We start from the raw sequence: 23663 nt of genomic DNA, 5'->3' as shown, positions 1-23663 counted from the left end.
TTTGAACATCTGCGGGTAACAAGTTGGTTTTTAAAGCTTTAGAAACTCACAGTAATGGATTTATTTGTTTTTCTGCTCCAAAATCTTTGAAGACTAAAAGTAGCTCTCTGTCTGTCTCCCTCTGTGTCTTTGTTCTCCATACTGGCATCAGTCTGAGAATGTAAACATCTTGCTCATACTAATTGACATTCAGACAAACAGGAACAAATACATTGAATATGAACGCCGTTTTAATTGGTGTGAATTACCAGACTTGTATGAGTCACGCAAACAGAAAATTAAATCAGGTGTATTATTGCAGTAATGCAATTGATTAAGCCACAATCCAGTCGCACAGTCCATTCAGGGAATAATTGTGTTTGATGGATGAGGTGTCAAGTGGTTTTATGAGGTGGATTTGAAAATTATACTATAAAAAGGCTTTGTGCTGAGAGAAATAGCAGTGAGGGTAAAAACTGCATTTCACTGGCTTTTTATCCATAGTCAACACAATGACATTAAAGTTGAATCTAAATCTAAATCTAAATCTAAAAGAAGACGCTTAATATCAAAACTTTTCTTGTGTGCCAGGGTCTGTTTTTTGTCTAGTTAAACAGAGTGCAGTTCCAGTAACACTGGGAATGCAAATGAAAACCAAATGCAATGATTTGCAGTACAATATTTAATGTAAGGGTACGTTTACAACTGTGATACATCACCTTTTCTTTTAACACTTAGTAAGTGTTTGAGAATTCAGTCGAGGACACTAATTGTTGTAGTTTTAAAAGTGAAACTCTTTCTGGATATACGACTTCAAGTACTCAACAGTCCGGAGTCTCTGTTGTTGTATTTTGTGCTTCATAATATAAAACACATTTTCAGTGGAAGACGGGTCTGGACTGTGGGCAGGAAGGTCTGATACCTGAACTCTTTCACTATGAAGCCATGCTGTTGTAACACTGGCAGAATGTGTCTTGGCATTTTCTTGCTGAAAAAGATGTCATCTGGATCACAGCATACAAAACCTGTATGTACCTTTCAGTATTAGTGGGGCCATCACAGATGTGACAGTTACCCACAATGCCATCGGCACTAACACACCCCCATACCATCACAGATGCTAGCTTTTGGAAGTTAGCGCCGGTAACAATCCGGATGCTTCTTCTCCTCTTTAGCCCGGAGGACACGACGTCCATGATTTCTGAAAACAATCTGACATGTGTCAGACCACTCGTCAGACCAGAGCACACAGCGAATCCATCTTCGACGAGCTCAGGCACAGAGAAGTCTGCAGTGTTTCTGGGTGTTGTTGATGTATAGCTTTCACTTCACTTGGTAGAGTCTTAACTTAGATGTAGCAACAGACACCCATAGGTTTTTAATTCAGTTTTTAATGCAGCGCCGGCGATGAAGGTCACAAACATTCAATGCTGGTCTCCGGCCTTGCCCCTTACGTGCAGAGATTTCTCTGGCTTCTCTAAATCTTTTAATGATATTATGGATTGTAGATGGTGAAATGCCTAAATTCCCTGCAGTTTAATGTTAAGAAATGTTCTTATATTGTTGGAATATTTGCCCACACAGTTTTTCACAAAGTGGTGAACCTTGCCCCGTCCATGCCTGTGAGTGACTGAGGCTTTTGAGTACGTCCCTTTAACACTGAATCATGATACTTGATTTAAAAGGTTTCACAACTTTCCCAGGCTTTTGTAGCCACTGTCCCAACTTCTTTTGAAATGTGTTGCAGGCATCAAATTCAGAATGAGTGTTAAATATCTCGTCTTTCAACTGTATGCAACTTTTTTGGAATTGGGCTTGTTTAACATTAACATCAACTTATTCAGGTATTGTGATTTGAAATTTTCAGAGAAAAAACTCCCCAGTCCTTTCTTTTTATTGGTTGCCACTAACCCAATATAACCCTTGCTCGAGGGTTCCTCAGAAATGAGGTTAAAGGAGTGGAAGACTGTGACTCATCCACTTTGCCCACCCACGTTTCCCCAGCCCGTCTAGAGCTGATGATGTTAGAGAAACGGTTGGCCGTTTCCTCACCTCCAGGCTATAGCTACTGATATAAACCAGCCTGTATGCATTTCATTTCATCATTATATAATTATTTTAACTTGCAAAACATTCCCAAAATAATCTAATTAAAAAAATGTATGATTGTATCTCTTCTTTAAAGAAGTACATCTTAGATAGACAGGAAAGCTTGTTTTGTGGTCATTATTCCTGTTTGTCCTGTAGAGATAAGCACCGGAACTTAGATAATATCATTTATTACACGGCTTTGTTGAATACTACATTCTGATTGGTCAATTATGGCATTCTGAGGTCTGTTATTTGGATGAAGTTCTAGTCACAGACCCTGGAGGAATTAGCAAAAGCAATAAACACATTTTTAAATTCATATTTTCTATTTTTTTTATTAAGTAGCTGTGTTATTAGTATGACAATGTACAGTCAGTGGGTCATAATTGCACAATAAATCTCTTCAGGGTGATTCAAGTCCTGCAGTAACCTGTTTGCATTGCATAATATTGCTCATAGTATAAAATACTAAATAAAGATTTGCTTTTTGGCTTTGCTGTACTCTGTGTGGTGCAATTAGCAGCCGTTAGCATGCTAGCACACTATATTAAGATGGTGAACATGGTGAACATTATACCTGATAAAAACTGCCATTTGTGTGCATTGTGTTAGCATTGTGCTGTTAGCATTTAGCTTGAGGTGCCTCTGTGCCAGAGATCAGCCTGACGGAGCCTCCAGCGTGGCTGTAGAGTCCAGCACTGATCTCAGAGCAAACTTGTAAATAACTTGAGAATACTACATGTAAGTCCTCTGTTTGTAGGTGTGAGACTGTAAGCCTCTGCTGGGTGAACTGTGAGTGTAACTAGTGTTTTCCTGGCTAATGGGTGGTGCAGATGCAGTTTAAGGTGATCACTGTTTGCATACAGCCTGTTGTATCAAATTACATTGCAGAGGTCTTATCTGTCTGGTCAGGTTCATGAAGATGCTTTAACCACGCTCTGGTTTTTTTTTTTTATGATATTTTTGGCACGTTGTGTTGTGAGCAAAGCACTGGAGGTGATGGGGAAACATGGCCAAAGAAAGACATTTCAATAACTTAATATTAATTCAGTTGTACTTGAGAAACACTTTCAATAAACTTACTTTGAAAAGTCAATTCTTCATTTCAGACAAAGAATTTGAAATTTTAAGTGAGAGGGGGATTGGGAATCCAATACTAACCTTCATCATAGTTCACAATGTTTTGATTGTGGTAATAACAACTACATCGACTAATCTTAGTCACACAGCAAGTTTTCATATTGTATTCTGTCTTCAAACTATAAAAAAAGACGGGTCTCAGGAGAGTTTTAACTCTCAAACAATGCATGCTGAGAAGTCTGCTAATATGCTGATTAGGTGTAATTCACTTGAATAAATAAAACTAATATATTTAAGTTAATGAGAGAAGATTAGTTCATTCCACTAAATTCTTGTGTTTTTTTTTTACAACTTAAAGTCGTGAAATCAGCTTGTCATTCTCTTGTTTAACTGATCTTCTTCAGTAATTTGACCGATTGATTTTTAATTGAAGTTGAACATCTAAATTACTCTATGTTGCAAAAAATATGATGACAAAACAAAAGCACCATGTAAGCTCACTGTTCACTTCAGAACGCATGCCTGTAGTGGAAAAATAACCTCACACAGTATGAATATATGTTTTCTTCTTCTTCTTCTGTCTTTTAATCTTATCCTCTGCCGTCTCTTTTGCCTCCCTCTGCAAATGCCTCCGTCAGTGTATATGAGCTAACTTACTTAAGTTTTTCACCAAATGTAGAAAAATCCCGTAATGAGGCTTTAGGCACTGCTATTTTTCATCTTCATCATTTTACTGAGCTGTATTTAACATCACATTGAACAAGCACCCTTCAGTTAACAAGACTCGGTGGAAAAATTCAAATTCATTAAAGCTCAAAAACCCTCAGACCCAAATTAATTTGCACGACACTGTAACGGTTTGTGTTTTGTAATATTACAGTAACATGTCGTCGATTGGTTTTTGGTGAAGTGCTGCAGCGTGGCTAACACTAACTAAATAGGCATTTCCCAGGTCTGAGCTGCTGATATTGGGAGGCCTGGAGTCCTCGTTTCCAAGAGCATTGCTCAGTGAGAGATCTCTAAAACCCATTTCCTGCCTGGCTTAGAATAATGAGGTGTTAGAGCCTGCTGGCAGGGCTTATAGCCGCACACCTCCCCAATGGAAAAGTTATGGATGGTATACAGTCACACACACTCAGACACACACTCAAAGACATGGAGATATGCCCCCTGGAGGTGTTATGGATAGCTGCATATTGCAAAGCCAGCCAGCAGGCAGCACCGTCAGCCAGCCTGCACTGTGGGCATTGATAGGACAATCAGTTCACTCTGGAGTCACCACAGCCAATCATCAGACAGTTTCTTGGCGGGAAGCACCCAATCTTCAGAGGGTTGCCAGATACTCTATCCTCAGTGAGCTGTTGCTGGCTCGCTGCTAGCCAACCATAAAGAAAGCTGCTGCCTTGCGTCAGCCAATCGTGTGAGCGTTGGCCAGAGTGAGGGCCTATCGACAGAGAACTGCTGCATGGTTGCAGCCAATCTGGGCTTTATCCTTCCCTACAGATGTCCGATTAGTGTTGTTTAGGGAAATCAAACTGCCACAACAGGCCCACGTTGCCAATGTGGCATGGTGAATGGAGAGACTGGTAGAATGGGATAGGAAAAACCCACAAAGGCTTACTTAACTGTAACACTGTGATACCCTGGCTGTCATACTGTGATTCTCTGTCAGTCAGCGTTTGACTGTGTAGCATTGTGGGTAGTTAAACACCTACAGCTTGATGACCTTTTGTAAAGCCTCTGGAAACCACAGTAACCTTCTAGCCATATCATTTAGGGTCTCAAGTACGTGATAAACATCTAAAAAGTATAAGAAATCAGTTTGAATCCAAATTTTTCATTTAAGTTTTTGTTCATTTTCCTGCATTGTGCAACATGGTCGGCGTGCTTGTGCTTGTTATTACAAAAATTATGCAATTTATTCCACGAACCAAGCTTAAAACAATCCACGTCGGTCCCTGAGTCATTACAAACTGCTTTTCTGAGTGTGAGCCAACTCAACAACAGGAGCTGAAGCTGTTATTTATATCACTCTACACTGCTCTGACAAAAACAGTAATTTAACCTCAAATCAATATCAGCTCAAGTGTACGCTATATTTACATTTTCATTGCTTTACTTTGCCATCAGGCACCTCTTTCTGACACCAAACACTAAATTATAGTAACTAACACAAATAAACTAACCCGTGGGTCTTCAACAGGATCAACAGAAAGTGCAGAGGGTGAGGCTAACATAGGTAACATTACCCATGCTGCTGACTTCGAAGCTACAGGTAAAGGTAAACGAGCGAAGATCAGTAAATATTCAATGCAGTATAGGGGGTCCCTGCTCTGTCTTTCTATCAGCTAAGGGGTCCATGGTCTGAAAAACACACAGTAGTACATTTTTTGGCTTTCATGTCAATGAAACATGGTCTGCCACACCCACATGATGGTCTAAGCAGTAAAATGTGCATTTTTAAAAAAAAAAATAGCATTTCTGGCAATTATGAATAATTATTTTCACCTAGATCTTTTGGATGCTTGATGAGAAACAAAACTTTGACATAATGTGTATTATTTTGCTACTTAAAGCCGCATTTCCACAGGCTTTAATAATACTATGAACTGGCTTGTGCTGCTGAACAGTTGAGGTCTTTCTTTAATGAGATTCTGTATTTACCAGCATGTACTCATAAAGGCCTATAAGTTTAGCCCTCATAAAGCTGTACTGGCTTCCACGAGCCAAGGATGCGTTCAGTGCTCTCTGGTCATGTTGAGGTTAATGAGCCTATAACACATGCCTGCGCCTTAAGTTGACATAGGCATTAGATCAGATGATTGTATAGAGGTTTTACTGCTACTCCAGCTCCCTGTTTGTGCACTAAAATGTAGTAGGAAATAATGTGTGTTTGTGAGCATTTATTTAAAAGGGCAACTAACAATGCTTTTCCCTACTGCTTTATCTGCAAATAATTTTCTTTATTGATAAATTAATTCTTTAGTTGTTCAAGACACAAAATGTAAGTTCTGCTACATTAAACAGACTGCTCCAGCTGTTCTGTTATTTGTTTTTACCCACTTAATTATTATATCCACATTACTTATGATTATTCATCAAAAATGTAATTGGGGTAATATTTTTTAACCCATCCTTACAATATTGACACAATATCGATATTGAGGTATTTGGTCATAACCACAAAATATATCAAAAATAAAATTATGGAAATAAAAATCTCCTCCCGCTTCATTTTAACTGGCTAATGTGCTACTCACTGCAACTTTGGCTAGGAAAATGTAAATACACCACAAAAACACAATCAAACCCAGTGGCAGCCATTAAAAACAACTATACAGAAACAGTCAAACTTGTCATGGATGGTCTCATTTGTTTTTGTAGGTCATATAGAGGCTTCAGTATTAAATTGAAACTGCTTCATAACCAATTAAAAACTCCTTGGAGTAGCTTTAATTAGGTTATTATCAACATTGTTGCTCATTCATTTCCTTTTGATTGACCAGCCAATTATTTCTGCACATCTTCGTCTCTTGTGTTGCAGTACAGCTACTCATAGTAGAACTCAAATTGCAAACGTTAGAAATCAAGCGCTATAAAGTTATGCTCAAAGTGCTGGTGTTACATTTGAAGGAACCCAGGAAAAGCGAATCCAGGATGGTGGGTTTAATGCACTGAGTTATATGTGTACAAGTGCTGAGGTAGAACAAACCTTCAGTGTTATATCAGGCAACTTCTGCCTGTTTGGTTTGGTTGGTTTGATACTTACATTGTGTGTAGGCAGCAGGCGTAGCACTGTGTTTTTGCAGTGGGCTCTCCCTGCACGCCTAAAATAACAACTGCTGAATGCTTCAGCACCATGGACAGAGACAGCACTATCACAGCAGCGTTTCAAGCCACACACCAGAGTGCATCTCACGGCGTTTTCCCCTCATATCCTGCTCTGTTAACTTCACACGTCTGGTTGGAAGTAAAAAACCAAGTATCTATTAGCTTTTAAGTGATAAATCGGATGAAACCAGGCTCGTTTTTGTGTCGTCATGGTTTGCATGACATAAAGCTTGCATGAACATAATGGATGCAGCTGTATGCAGTCAAGCTCCATAACCCCCGCTGTGCAAAGACAAATCTGTCCTCTAAATCTCGCCACCTTCACCCTCCACAGTCATCTCTCTCTTCTCTTCTTCCATCTCAGCGGGGCTCTGGCAGGTTCACACTGGCCTAATTTTAGAGTAACAAGGTGTGTGTTTGCCGATGTGTGCGTGCACGGGGCATGTGTTTATGATTGTGTCTGTTTTCTATAAATAGCACCCTCGAGAGCCACATCTGCGCATGGTTTGTCTTGTGCTCTTGCGGTGTTTCCATGTCCGTTCAATGATCGAGCAAACGAACCCCTCCACCGTGTTAATGAGCTATCTCGTCTCAAGCACCCAATTTATGACAGTAAACTTAATTCTGTCCCCTCATGCCACAAAAAAAAAGACCACTTGACACGTCTCTTTTGATCTTAATAATGGCCGTCTTGTCTTTTTCTGCTGAGCTGGACAAACCCGTTGTTGTGTTCTCTGTGATGCTCCGGTTTCTGAATGTCTGTGTTTTGCAGCCCAGGGAACACACCGTGTGATAGATGATCTGTGCTGATAGTGCGAAGCAGGATCCATACGGAGTCTCATTTACAATAACAGTGTAGGCCGAGGAGTGCATGCGAGTGCATTACAGTGTGTAATCAATACACTCTGACAACCCCTGATGTAATAATATGCATGTGCTGCTGGCAAACCATTTCAAGGCCTTACACACATGGATGACCCCATGGATGAGTTGCTTCTCAATTATACAGTAGGTAGGGCCGGGTGTGTTGTAAGCTTAGACTTTCTAAAGTGTAATGCACGGGGGAAAACCGAGAAAATAATAGAATTTGTTGTGTGATGCCTATTGCTGTGGGCTGTGTTTATCCATTCTTGAAGTTAAAATCCATTGAATTCACATTGATATAACCAGTTGCAGAGTGTTTCTGCTTCACCTGAGAGGACAGAGCCAATACTGCTTAAACAGTAGCTCATGTTCAAATTTAATATGGGATGGGGGTCGGCTCGACTGTATCAAAGGTGGAAGATACTATCAATTTTGTTCTGTAATACCGGGTATATGATAACTATAAATTTATTATAGGATTACCATTGACCTTATTGTAGGTTTTGGTTGGATCATACCTTATACGACTCTCAATCATAAAGCTACTGTTTTCAGCATTTCTGTAATAACAATGGATGAAATTGCTGTGTGTAATTTGAAAGGAATCACCAGACGTGACCAGCTCCAAAGAGAGTTTTAGTCTACCAGCTCATTATTTTGGGTTTATGACCCACAACTCTACTGTTTTCGTTGAGTCCCTCAGCTCTCATCAAACTTATTTCCAGCAGCAGCAGGCAGCTAATTTCATTGACAAAGCTCTAATAAAACCCTCTGTACACTGTGTTCCCAGCACCAGACAACGGACAGACAAAAGTTAGCAGCTAGCTGGTGAAGACAGTGAAACATTTAGTTGCTAAAAAGCCAGATATATCTCTAAGTCTAAGGACTTGCTAGCACATTTGCCCTTACAGTGTTTTAAGGTGATAATATGTCAGTGTTGTGTTAAAAGTGTATTCCACTGCCTACAAATAGCCAAAAAAATCAATTATTTCTGATTTAAAAATATTTGAACATAATAGAAGAGTGTGTGCTGTTGTATTAAAGCAGTAATGGCTAACTTTTAGATGATGAAATAACATAATATTCTAAGCAATATAACATGTCTTTACAGCCTTATTATGTACAAGCTAGATTTATTTATTAGTTCACAAAATAGGGTTGTATAACAAAATTAAGTTGTGGTTCCCTTTTTGCCTCTCAGAAAAACAGATGTTATATACAGAAATTCTATCCAATAGTTTGTTCTAGAAAAACAAATAAAAAAATAAAAAGAGTCTCACAGTGGATACTTCTGTATCTCTTGCCAGACAGCAGCAGGTCTGGTACAACCACTGGCCTCTGGTGGGTAATGTTAACAAACGTGATAGATATTGCTGTGCAACTGACAGTACAGAATCAATTTGTCAATATGTTTTTGTATGTTATACATAAAAATGTACACAAAGAAAAAACAAAATACTGAAAGAGAGAAAAATCTTTGTGAGTTAGAGCAGGGTAACTCTCATGCAGTAGCCATTTTTGACATTGACAGATTTATCTCTACCAGATCTGTTATAAGAACTTCCATTCTGCACTGCAGTAGGTGCTTCACCATCTGTTGTTGTTGGGATCTGCACTCCACTGAGTGACCCTTTCTAGCTGTTTATCAAATGCACTGATTATATGGGAAAGTAGTATTAATTAAAAATAGCTGGTGGGTGGACAATATTTTCTATAAACCTGTAATTCTTTTGGGACATGGGCAACATGAAATATGACTGTTGTTTTTTTTTTTAGCATCTTAATGATGCTGAATGCATTTTTGCATTAGAACTATCTGTTTTTAATGTTGGCATTGTGCAGTTTTATCATATAGCTGAAATGGATCTTTTCAAATACAGTCCTCTTATAACCAACTAGAAGTTTATTGTCCATAGCGCTGGCACAGAATTCATAATGAGTTTGGTGTGATAACAAACACTATTCTATTTAAATTGTTGCTGTATGCATATTGCATATGTTTTTCTCTCCGTCTGTTTTTCTCTCTGTCCTCTTTCCCACTATCTGGCTCCCTCATTCTGAGGAGGTGATTATGGAGCCAGAAAACTAGCAGGATATGGTTAGTGGTCCTGGGGGGTTGGTCTGAGGACATTAAACCCACAGCGACAACGAGCCCCAGCTGTTGGAGGTTTTTTTCACATTCATTTGTTTGTCAAATTTAGAGTCTCTTACGATTGCCAAGAACCCCCTCTGCCACTCAGGCACTCCAGAACCGTGGTGACAAGGCTGCTTTTAGCCAAATCCAATTTAATCTCCATTGGCGGTAGTGGATAAAGCTGTCTCCATCTCCCCAAACTGAGGCCAAGGAAGGCTAGGCGCTCCGCAGGGAGCCACTCATTCAATACACAATGACATAATGCACAGTCAAACACAACTTGACATACACACGCATGCATGAAGATGAAGAGAGAGCACTAAACTAACAGTCTAACATGCCCAATTGTACGTGCAGATTCAGTCTCTTGTTCTCCTCCTCTCTCCTGCCTTTTCTGTCCCCACTGTGTGTTTCTGCAGAGGGGGAAATGATGTCACTGTTATGGAAATGAGATAATGAAATGAAAAAAAAAAAGACATAGAGGCACATCTGAGACTCCTGCTCCTCGCCTGAAGCTCCTCCGCTTCCTTTTTTTCTTTTAAACTTGTAGCAATCAGGAAACTGTGTGTGTGTGTGTGTGTGTGTGTGTGTGTGTGTGTGTGTGTGTGTGTGTGTGTCTGTGTGTGTGTGTGTGTGTGTGTCTGCAGATGGTTGGGTGGATGGGGAAGTGCGGGGGAGTGACACTGGAGCTTGAGATGCACATTTATGCAAATTTCATATCTGAACCCACAGGTTCTCATGACAACATTTGCTCGACATTTGCAACGACGCTGTTTAATCACAAGTGCTTGTAGAGCAAATAAACAAGCGATTTCAGAGTAATTCTGCATTTAGTTTGACTGCAAAGATCCACTCAATATTTAGCATTGATTTTTTTTCCCCGGCACTGTTTTGCACTTCTCACATCAGTGCGAGTGGCAGATGTGCTTCTTATGCCAATGCCAGTACCCCAACTGGCAAAGGGGAAAAAAAAAAAAAAGATCAGAAAAAAGTATCTAATTAACATCCAAATGTGCCACCAGCAGAATTGTTTTTTTCAGCTCATTGCTCCCCAATGACCTCTGCTCTGCCGGCACATGACCACTCACTCATTTAACATCTTGTGCTTTTGCTCTGGAGGGATGGGGCGAAGAAGAAGGTGCTTTAGAAAAGTTGACTATTAATTAATTAGCCTCCAGCATGTACACAGAACTTTTAATAGAGTATTAAAGAATGTTAACAGATGCCTCTGATGAGGCACACATACAGAAGGTTTTCGGGACTGCTGGGGTTTGATTTGCTGTGCATTATCATTGACCATCACCGTTTCATGAAATTTTCAGTTGAATGTTTGCCAAATAAGAAAGCGTCTTGTTATGAGTTGTGAGAAATCATTAATAATCTTTTAGAAGGAGTAGAATAGAACTGTTAAATTGAGCAATATGTTATTGGAGTTTGGCAGGCAGTCACCGAACCCTAAATCCAGATTGTGCATTTTCAGAGCCGTGATCAACTTACAGTGCAGGACGTGTCGTCGCTTGTCATGGTTAAATTACAATTCTTCACTTGTCCTGCACTCCTGCAGTGTTCCTGCAGCCCGCCTCAGCTTCCTAGAACAATTAGACTGTACATTAAAAACATATTTGATATACAATGTATGGTTCCACTGCAGTACTCATTTTCTGACGCACCATTGCAACATATTGCTACATACTGCTCCTTTAAGCATGTACATGTGACTTTTTAATAGAGTTTTAAAGAATGTTGAAGGATGCCTCTGATTATAAAAACAGAAGATTTTGGGGACTGCAGGGGCTGCAAATGTATTCTACTACTTCATTTCAAAAGGAAGTATTAGAAATTTCGACTAGTTATATTTACTGTACATATCCTTTTTTTCAAAATCTTTTTATCTTCAAAGAGTGTGCAATAACCAGCACAAATGGATAAACATATAAGCTTAATGTAGTGTCCTGAGTGTCCCAACTCAAACTCTTACATTCTGAAAAACTTTTACCGACTAACAATGTTTTTGGTTTTTTTTGTAGCTAATTTAATTTTGTTCTTTTGATAAATTTGAATCAGATTTGGATTTCAATAATTGTGTGAATGAAGTCATTGAAGTGAAAGTGAATAATGGATGATAATTTAGTAGCTTCAAATACAGCCATTTAATTTTCAGTACCCAAATAATGACTAAATAAAATCTAAAACTCAAAGATTCAAGTTTATCTTAAGAAGAAAAGTGAACAACCCCAACAAAAGATTATAGGTTGGCAAAACTTCATTTAGTTTTTTAGTTTATTTCAGAACTTAAGACTCACAAGAGTTAAGAGTTACTAGAGTCAGAAATCTGGAGTTCTCTCAACTTTTTTTACGCTGCCGGAGGATATATGAAAGTAAATCCACAGTCAAAGTTTCAAATAAAAAAAAAGAAAGGTTTATTAATATTGACCCCACCAAACAGGCAACATAAATAAAATAAAATAAGATTTCAAAAAGTTCCTCAACTTTTAAAAAAATTCACTAGATTTTTGAATCAAACTCTTACTCTTTCAAAATAAACCTGACCTATTATCTTTTGTTCAGATAATTTACTTTTCATGTTTAGAAAAACTTAATACTTTGAGACCTAAAATCCTACCAAATATTTGTATTTCAACAGTTGTTCACAGTGAGCTGTGAACCTGAGCTTTCACTATTTAGGTGCTTGAAAATTAAATGGTTACAATTGAAATATTAAATTATTAACCATTATTCACTTACACTTTGATGGGTTTAGTCAGGCTTTAAATATAAATTATTTTTGTGCTTCTAAAATTCTAAAAAAAAATGAAAAAAAGAAAAGTAAACTCTCAACAAAAGATTAATAGCTGGTAAAGTTTTTTCAGAACTTAAGATTTTGAGTTGGGCTCAAAATTCTGTTGAAGTAAGTTGCCTTGAAATTTAGAGTTTTCTCGACTTTTTCATTTTTACAGTGTGGTATATATATATATATATATATATATATATATATATATATATATATATATATATATATATATATATATATATATGTGGTATATTGCACGTCATGAACTTGTATGGAATGTAGTTGATGTTAAAGGACATAACCGGCTGTCTGGCCAGCTATTCAAATCTTGAAGTCTATCACCCATATCCCCTCCACCAGGACATCTTTTATCTCAAACCTGTCAGTTTGACATCTCACTTAATGCAACTCCAAGTCCCAGTGCATTAACGTCTCACATCCATTCTTAGATGTATTTTTCTGAATACTATGAGTAGTTACTGTCGAGCAGCTTTCATGAAAACTAAACAAACAGGGAATTATGTCGTAATGACAGTGATTTCAGATCATGCTTTGGGCCAAGTGATCTAAAAGAGCAGGTCTTAGCTGTACAAGAATATGTGTGACTGCGAGAACATTATGGGGCTCATTATGTACACTTAAGAGAGGGTTATTTGCTTCTGTCGCTGCAAGCATAGTGTTGTCTGCGCAAAGAAGAAAAAGTGTGTGTTTATGTGTGTGCGTAGCCGTTGCAGTAGCAGCTATAGCAGTTGAAGATCATTAATTATGGGGTGTTTCCCTACTTTCCTCCAGGACTGATAGTATGCTGCAGAGATACTGGCTCATTGGAGTAAATGGCATTAGTACTTTGTTCGGCTAGTGCCCTGGGGTCTTGTTTCTAAGCCTTTTTTTGTTTCAAGCGGCAGCCTTGCGTGAAGCTCCCTTACACTGAGCCTATTTCTCAAGCCCTTATCCCCCCCTATGGAATTCACCACCAGTGTATTCATCTCCAAATGGAGAGAGGAAGAAGCCAATGAAGGGTAAGAGCAGGTCCAACAAGGCTTTTATGAGTAGCCGGTTAGCATCAGCGCTCATCAATCTGCGTAGCATTCGGACAGGCTTTAAGCTAACTAAGCCGAGTGAGACAAACAGCACGGCTGGTAACAGGGAGGGACGAGTGGTTAGTGCGTGGCTAAGAGTACACTCTGGCTGAGACTCCCAGTGCAGCGTTAGGGAGGAGTGTCGCCGCGCTCATTAGCATCGCAGCCTGGATGGTAGAGGTAGAGCTGAGTCTGCTGCCGGGCCCGAGTCTGCAGAGAGAGGCCCACACAGGAAGCTGCTCCTCCAAACATGAAAGGCACACTTACAGTCTGCAACTCCTTGTGATTTCTGCTTGATTTTTTTTTTTTCTTCTTCCCACCAATTTGTACCCCTCCTCCTAATCATATCCCGTATCCGCTCTCTAAATCATCTCATCCCAAACCTCTTCACTAATCATGTAAGTTGGAGAGGAATAAATGCTTAACAGATGCTAGTATTGTCAGGGGTCGGTTACATGCAACTGTGCTTTCACAGCTCAGTGGAACTGAGCGGTTTTGGGCGGTTTACCTAAGATGACTTGGTCCTCCCTTCTGTTTAAACTCCAACATTCGTATGTCCCACTGCATACTGGATTATGGACAGATTGAAATGTCCTAATTGTCTCACTGCACTCATAGAAAAAAAAGGGCTCCAGGGCTGAGGTTCTATCCAGAACGATTTGCTTCTGAAGAACCCTCTTGTCAAAGGAGTGTTGAAATCCTTGAAAAACTATTTCGTCAGTTGTCTGTCTACAGTTCTTTGTACCATAACATAAAAGGGTTCCCAGTAGAGCTTCCTGGGTGGGTTCTTGTGAGCACTCTTAGAAGGTGGAAAGGTTCTGGATAGAGCCATGAGGTATGTCTTTTCCACCAACATGAAACCAGCCCAGTTCTGGTTCAAGCACCTGTTTTTGAACCATTCTGAACAAAAATAAACAAACCCCAAAAATTAGTCCCCAGCTAGAACTGAAAAACTAGCAGCTTTTCCTTTGGAACCAAGGTGGATGTGACATATTCTACATGTTGCTGTGCATAATGCAACGTCTTCTGCTGATGACATCCTTCCAAGTGGAACCCTTAGAAACTTTATTTCTAAAAGTGTGATTATACACTCTTACAAATCAAAAGTGTTAACTGAAACCATTTAGGATTATTCGGCTTGTCCCCATAGGGAAACCCATTTTGGTTCCTACAGAGAACCATTGTATGGTGTAATGGTTCCACCCAGAACCCTCTATGGGGGTACTATCCATTCTCTTTACACCTTCTACAGGTGCTAATGACATTGGCAAATATAAGATTTGAAAATAAAAGTGCAAACAAGAAAACGAAAAAGGGTTCTTCAGCTTGTCCTGGCAAACCCTTTTTTTGGTTTCTGCTAGAACCAGAAGAATAGTGTCCACTTGGAACCGTTTTATAGAGATAGATAAAGGGTTATATCGAGAACCATTTGTGAACGGTGCCACCAAGAACCCCCTATGAGAGGTTCTACAGAGAACCCTTATTTGATGTAATGGTTCCACCCTTGGGGTTCTCCCAATATGAACCCATCCAGGGGGATTTAAAAATATAACCCTGTTGTCTACCGTGGCAAAAAACAGAGACTGAATATTGTGGTCATCTGACATTTTAGCAAACAACTTAGCACCCACACTTTAAAAAATCCTTAACAAACCCTTTCTTCAAAAAATAGTTCTTCAGAGGTAAATAGTTCTGGTTAGAACCCTCAGGAACCCTTGTGTCTTGTGCGGAGAGAAGCACCAGTGCAGTGGTTACAGCTGTGGACAAACAGATGTGGGTAGTTTGGAGTTTTTCTGTCTTCTACTTGTACTGCAGTGTGCCTATGCCGCTGAATACTGAGTTTAATTTGCCCATATCACAGTTTCTGGCATTTTTATATCCCTAATTGCATTACATTAGGATTATGTGCTGAAATGAATGTGCTAAATGATGAGTTCTGTTCCAAAATGAGATTTCCACCAATTTAAACATGGACACCCACCCACTCTCCATATGGTCTAATGACAGCTGAGAATATTTTTGCTTAATATTGAAATTTTTGAAATGATATCAACGTCATTTACTTATAAATAATAGTCCTTTTTTTCTGAGTCGGAGCCAGTGTTTTTCAAAATATTGCTGACTCATTTGAGATCATTTTCTTTTTGTACTTTTTCAAAGTTTATATAAATGTACATGGTTTTGTAATGAAACCCCTCTGGCATGTAATTACTCTGAGTTTTAAATTAATTCAGATATTTTCCCATAGGAGGTGAGGAGGATAAGAAGAGAGTGAAAGAAATAACTTGTTTTGCCGCCCACCGTCACTTGTTTACAGCTGGTCACCTACTTGACACAGTGTTTGAATTATTGCTGCTCATGCTGGATAATTTGGTTAGGATGCAAACTGAGTGTCATTTTAAATCAAAGTGGAGGATACTGACTGATTACTGCTTCTGCCGTAACAACCAAATCTATTTTCTACAAACTGTAGTTTTTAAAGATGGCGTGACAGGGGCCAAGGTGCATCAGAAAAGGTCTGCAAGTACCGTGGAGGGTCATGAGGTCAAATATTGACCAACAATGACAGAAATAAATAACACAAGAAAACAGTATGTGGGATTTGGACACTTTTCATGGAAGAGATACTCTGTGAAACTCATTTCAGGCCAATGTGCAGTTTTTGGTCACATAAATCATGCAAATTTAATGTTTATTCACATACATGAATGAAAAAAATGTTCATACATTTGTGAGTATAGTATAGAAAATGTTTTACTCTTGAGTTTACAGACATTTAATGGCATCTTGAATAATTAACTTATATTTGTTGTCATTGCCTTAAAGGACCAGTGTGTAGGATTAAGAGGCATCTAGCAGTGAGCTTGCAGATTGCAAACACCTCGTCCCTCCCTCCCATTTCAAACGTTTAGAGAAAACACAGTGGCCTCAAAACTTACACAAACTGATCATTTTAAGTTCGTTCTAAGGTAAAAAAAAAAACACACCCATTCTTCTTCAAGGTGATTATACACTAATGAAAACATAGTTGTAAATACTATTCCATTTTAGTTACTTCACTGTTCACAATTAGGTCGGTATATATGATTAATAGCATTTACTGTTTGTGATTGTACATACTGTTTTTGAGCATTTTGATAATAAGTTAGATAAACAGCAATGATCACCAGCAACAGCTTCTGTTTTTATCTTTCCCACATGTCAAAAATGGAACGTCACCAACGGCTCCTGTCATATGGCACCTCTGAGGGGACACACCACCTGAGATACAGGGGGCTTTTAAATCACTAGGGCTCAGTGGTCGATGGCTGACAGTCATCAACCACATCAACCATAGTGCTTTTAAGAGCTAACGAAAATGCAAGGACATGCTCAGGTTGCAAAGTAATGGGGAGTACGGACACTAATTTGTAGTGCACACTACTAGCATGGCTTTTTATTTATCTTACATGCATGCATAGTTATACATATACAGAATTTTCTTTTATATGTCATTTTCATTAGTTAAATAAAAAAAGCTTGTGCAATAACTAATGCACTAAATAAGATCTGCTAAAGATTAAAAAGCAAAGAAGGTTTTAAACAATGCTTGACAGCACACTTGTTAGCACAAGCCCAATAATACCACATGTCTGTGAAAGTGCTACTCAGAATACTTCTAATAAAAACAATATAACATTGTTAGGCAGTGAATCACTTTACCAAAGTACCTTTCCTTGACTTTGTATTTGATATACTCGCAGTGTTTGAAAAGCTACACCAAAGTGAATGCTATAAAAGCCAAATAACTCTCAATTTTTTTTCTTTTTTGTTCAAATACGTTTGGTCTTGTGTGCGGTACAAACGTGACCGCAATGCTTGTTTTCAGTGAGACAACCTCTTAATCAATACACCATCTGTTGTGCTAAACTACTGATTCCTTCAGAAATGACCAGAATGCTAACGCGTTTTGTTCTTTTTTTTTTTTTTTTTTCCCTCTTCCTCCGCAGCCCCACCGTCTGTCCGCATTATACACTCAGGGCACGCCTGTAATGTTGAGGAGGAGAGGCACACGGAGAGAGTCTACACCATCAGAGAGGGAGAAACCCTGGAGCTCACCTGTCTGGTGACGGGGCACCCTCGACCACAGGTAAGGAACTCGCTACCTTACTGTCTGCCCTTCACTGACAGCGCGGATGAAAATAGCTACACAAGGGAATCATGGGACAAGATGCTAATTTGGTCTGTCTCTCCTTCCCTCACTCTCCTTCAGCAGCTTTTTCCTTTTTAATTCTGTATTAGCGTCATTGAGTGGCACACCACGTACCTCTGCACTAAACCAGCTTAAAAGTTTAATCCTTTAATTATTGATGGTTTAGGTTGCATTGTGCACCTGCATGTTGATAATGAAAGCTTCTGATCCTAATGAGAATGCAGAAACAAAACAGGCGAAACATCTGCCAAAACAAAACTGTAACGAGTGAAAAGCAGGCCACAGTGAAAAGACTCTGGGTCATGTCAATGCACAGGGGTCCTCAGCATCTGAAAACTCTTTAATTTATTGTTGTGATCTGAACTAATTAAAAAAAAAAACCTGCAGCCTTTTTTCTGAGGAAAACAGGCTTTTAATTTGGTCTTGTTGTGTCTTCTACTGATTGCTTTTCTCAAAGATAGAAAATATGGTGATTAAAGTACACTCTTAGAAAAAAAAAACAGTTCCAAAAAAGTTCTTCCTGAAGGGTTGAGGTTCTACCCAGAAACATTTGCTTCTGAAGAACACTTTTTTGAAGAAAGGGTTTGTCAAGGATTCATTGAAACCTAGGGGTTCCATTAAGAACCCTTTTCATTCACGGAACTATTTGTTAAGAAACATTTTCTTAATTTGAACAAAGGTAAATGACACAAAAAGTGTTGACATGATAGATGACAACAATGTACAGTCTATAGGATTCAATGTTTGACCTGTCTGTGAAATACAATATGGTTCTTCATAGAACTCTTGGAAGACAAGAGGGTTACAGGTGAATACCCTTCTTGATGAAACCCTTAGACTGTAAAAGGGTTCCTGGTAGGACCCCCTGGGTGTATATGAAATCCTTGGAATATAAAAAAGTTCTGGATAGAACCCCACAGGTGTGTTCTAGATTAAATCTTTGGAATATTAAAGAGTTCTTGGTAGAAAACCCTTGGTGCATTCTCGCTGAAATCCCTGGAATATAAACGGGATCTTGGTTGAACACCCTGGGTGAGTTCTGTTTAGCACCATGTCAAGGTTCTGGATGCAACACCCAGAGAGGGTTCTCGGTGGAACCATTATACCATAGACATGTTGCCTAAGGATACTCTCACAGGGGGTTCTGGGGTTGAACCTTTCACAGATGAAGGCATAAACTTAAAACCCTTTAGGTTAGGCTTTAGGTCGATCCCTCTGAAAGGATTCCCAGGGGAACCTTTATAAAAAGTTCAACCAGGACCCAAAAAGGGTTCTTCGACGGGCACAAACTGAAGAACCCTATGTGGTCCTTTTTATTTCTAAAAATGTCAGAATAAAGTAGAAACAAGATCCCATCTACTCACTAAGACAAAACACCATCCAGCCTGATGAGCGCAGGTTTAAATGTCAGTTCTTCCACAAACTACCTGACCGTCACATTCTGTTCTCATATTCATCGGGGCAGGATTTGCACACACTAACCTTTCCAGCATTTATCGAATGTTGTTTCCAATTTGCTTGATAACACAAATTGTGCGGAATGCCGCACTATCTCCGGACAGGGCTGAGCTCGTTTACATTAATTAATATAATTCCCCTTTTGATCGATAGACAGGCCCATTAGTTTGTACACTTCCCCTCTGGATGCCGAAGCGAAAGGAGCATATTGATTTTTATATTTCAATTGAAAAGGTGAGGCCTCTTAAATTAGCGCAAGGTTCAGACTCACCGTTCGTCTGCTCCTGTCGTCAGGGGGGACAGCTTCACCCTCATCATCTCTGTCTTTCCTCTTAATTAGAATTTCTGAAAAACAGAGCAGGGCGAGAGGAGGGGACGGGGGAGAGGGGAGAGGAGAGCGGGAGATCAAAAGCCCTGGTTGGCTGTGGCAGGAGGGGCAGGATCTCCTTTGAAACAGAGTCATTATGAGACTCACGCAGATCCCCTGGCACAGCGGGTCTCGGCTGTGTGTCTCTCCAGACTTTGGGATGTGTCAGCTTTGTCCCCCTCTGGTAGTGGCATGGGACCCGGGGGCAGCGCACACTCATTCTGAGTGGTTTCGCAAAACCGAGGAGGTTATCTGGGGTGGCAGCAGACCTAAGGCTGGTTTTGTGATGTTGGTGGAAAAACACAAGGGTATGCGACCTCATCGGAAACAGACTCGCAAAGTTAATACAGCAATAACAGCTCATCTTTTCATTAGAATTAAATATTAATCCTCAGAACATGTTCTGAGTCTTTCTTCGCCTCCAAAGTTCCACATTTTAATTGAGTTGAGTTTCTTCATCTTTCAAAAGCATATGTGGGGAAAAAAGTCATTAGTACTCTTTGCAAAGGTTGTAGTGCACTTTCAGTGTGTTCTGTTTTGATTAATGGCACAGGATTGGTTTTTATCATTGATAGGAACAGTAGTGTTGTGTATATGTAGCCGGACCATCTATTTCTTTTTCTGTCACATGCAAACATGCAGATACATGTACTGTACCTGCACACACAGAGACTTTGATATTGCAACAGGTTTGCTTTATGCATTTGCTTGCATAACTTCCAAAAAGCAGGACTTTTGTTGTACAGTACTGATTTTTTTCTGATCTTATTCAGAGCCAGACTGATATATTGGTCAGTTGATTTTATCAGCCTGATATTGGCTTAGCACAGCTATACTGGTATCGGCATGTATGTTGTCTAATGTTTTTGTTTTTACACAATATATTATTCTTTTTTTTGTCATAGGCAGCATTTTATGCATATTTTATCTTTTTTCTTAATTCAATATATAGTCATTTATAATATTAAAAATACCAGGTAAAGTTTCAGTGGCCTGATGTCATTTTGGACTTTATATATATGTAAATAAAGAATATCCAGACTATTGGATTTTTTTTCTTATTTTAGTGTCAGCATCGACCCCAAAAATCTTATCTATAGTAGGGCCCTAGTTTTATAACTGTAAATATGATGCATGTAATAGATTTTCAAAACAAGAAAACCAATAGAAAATAACCAGTAGGTAATCTGTTTCTGCCACAGTCTGTTGATTTGGACTGTATAACTAAAAAGTTTGCCCAGTAAGAAACCGAACATCGTCAGTGATGATCAAACATGACACTGAACATGATGACCTGACAGTATATGACACCAGAGCTCACCTGTGAGCCTAAACGTCACCCGCATATGTAACACAAATCCACTTTTCCTGATGTCCATGTAATAATGACCCATACATTAATAACTAAAGTTCTGATCTTATTGTGAGAAAGCACAGAGTCAGTTAGTAAACCATGTATACTGGGCGTTTTTGGCACAAATATTTCTTTCGGGATGATTACAGTTCCATCTTGTGTTAAAAATTAATGCTGCACAGATGTTAGAGAAGATAATTATTTACTCACCTTTGATTACAGATTTTTATTTGCTGAGCTGTGACTTACAATGAAAAATGTCCTAAATCTTTTGTTCACTGACAACTCACAGCTGAAATCGGGGCAGTGGTGGCTAGAGGTTAGAGAGGTCCGGTTCAAACCATGCGACCAGCAGGATAAATCTGGGTGGGAAAAGTGCTACACCCCCATTACCACCACTGAGGTGCCCTTGAACAAGGCCCTTAACTTCTTCTGCTCCAGTGGTGCTGCTCAGTGGCTGGCAGATAAGAATGTGGTTCTACTGGGCAGCTTCCAAGTGTGAATGTGTAACTCTGTAAATGTGATCAGAGAGCATTGCTCTCAGTGAACTCTCCCTGAATAAATAAAGGTTTTCAGTTCCATCAGCGCTTCGCTCCAACCACATCATTCAAAGCACACTGGTGCAGCTCTGATCTGGGCTGAGCACAAAAAACTGCCTTCCGTGATGACCAGTAAAAGATTCAAGGCTTTACTTGAAACATCAGGGACTTAAACTCTGTAAACCTGCCCCTGCCCCGCCCATGATCAACTCCTAAGATTAATGGTTGTTCCTCTTCCTCCTCTTCCCTGTGGAATCATTCGGAATTTTGTTTCCTTGAACAACCTCCATACCAGCAGTAACTTAAACCACGCTTTCCATCTGCACCACGATATCACATGGGGCCAAGTCACACTACTCGATCACTGTAAATGGCTTCAATTAGTTCTGCATTAGCAAATCACAAAATTGCTTTTTTCACCATTACTGTCCAGATTTCAGACTCTTTCCCTGACTTTGAGAGACTACTAGCTCCCATGATAATACATAGAGCAAGGGATGTTGTGCCAAGTACAACATCAGCACCACAAAGGACCAACCACAGAGTAAATGGGGCCACGGTTGGCAATTTCGCCACCGTTAAATTCTTCACGTGTCCATCAATATGCACGCTTCTTAAATTACATAGACGCCCCTCAGGCCTTCTCACTGATGGAGTCTCTGGATTGTGTCCAACCAGGCAGCAGCTTCCTCACAGTGGGCCTCTCTGTCAGCCCCCTGCACATCCGCCCACCCACCTCGGAGGAAAAACTGAGGCTTTCTAATAATAAAACCTTACATGCGTCCAACCTCACAAACACTCACACACACACACACACACACACACACACACGTGGCAGCTTGCAACACTTGTCTGCCTTCCCATTTAATTGTCAAATAAATATATGTTCCTGTCAGTCACCAGCACATCATATAATATGTGCTTTTTCTCTGTGCCTCGTGGGTTTGGCATTTCAAGGTGTTACTATGGGCCGCGCAGGAAGACTGAGACTGCTGGCATCTGGCAGGCTCGGGGGGGCGATGAAGTCAAACTCTCATAGATGTTTAGTGCAGAGGTCACTGGAAGGATTTGTGGAACTTGGCTCTCTGAGGAGTGGAATAAGAAATCTTTGTTGCCGCCAGTGCTTTTCCCTCAATTGCTGCTTTTTTATCTCTTTAAAACACTAGTCTTTCCATTTCTTGCTTCTTCTGTGTACTGCTGAAAGAATTGTTGTTCATCACCAAAGGATTCATCAACAGCATTTTGATCATCGCTTAAAGTGGAAACAACTTTACAAACAACAGCTGGAAACAACTTTTCACTCTGCCCCTAGTGTTTCCAAGTGGTATTACTATTTGTGCCTGTACACCTGTAAGTCATTGTAATTATGTGCATTGCATGTTAATAATAGAGTTTGAATAACAAGTAGACGTAATTTTGCTAAACAAACCTGAAGAAGCCCTGAGTGCAATGAGTTACCTCTTAATAATACCACAGTGAAGTCAGTTCAGTGTGCAGTGGTTTATACAAGATATTCCTGTGACCCGAATAGCACTTAATTCCTTACACTGGCTGTGTAGGGGGAGTTCTGTTTACTATTAGTTTGAGTAGCGTAAGACTATTGCTTTGCACAAACAGGTTGCGACAGCAGGGGTTGTAATCAGGATGGAGGAGGGGAGTAATGTTAGAAGAAAACATGTCAGAAAAGTGAGAATTTGTTCATTAATTTAGTCTGTAATGGAGACATTATTTTCCCGGGAATGATCATGTCCGGTGGTAGACAGATGAAACTGATGTTTGTAGGGAACCAATCTAAACGTGCATGGTGTCATTACTTTATAGCCATTCTTTTCCACTTGAATCTATCATGTCAGTCAACAACACTAAGGTTTTTCAGTCACACCAGCAGCTCTGTGAGGCTGTAC

The 23663-nt window shown here is 39.6% G+C and overlaps 1 protein-coding gene across 1 annotated transcript in view; it reads left to right on the top strand.

Moving 5' to 3' along the window:
* LOC146314177 (MAM domain-containing glycosylphosphatidylinositol anchor protein 2) overlaps nucleotides 1-23663 on the top strand; it is a 254799-nt gene that overhangs the window by 62061 nt on the left and 169075 nt on the right. The window contains exon 2 of the mRNA XM_084737373.1: nucleotides 17839-17978. Within this exon, the coding sequence (XP_084593499.1) occupies nucleotides 17839-17978 (140 nt within the window). The remainder of the gene's footprint in view (nucleotides 1-17838; nucleotides 17979-23663) is intronic.

The sequence above is a fragment of the Lutjanus erythropterus genome, chromosome 15 (assembly GCF_056507025.1).
Source record: "Lutjanus erythropterus isolate fLutEry1 chromosome 15, fLutEry1.hap2, whole genome shotgun sequence".
Classification (NCBI taxonomy): Eukaryota; Metazoa; Chordata; class Actinopteri; order Lutjaniformes; family Lutjanidae; genus Lutjanus; species Lutjanus erythropterus.
The sequence above is the reverse complement of the archived record's forward strand: the minus strand, read 5'-3'. Positions and strand labels throughout refer to the sequence as shown.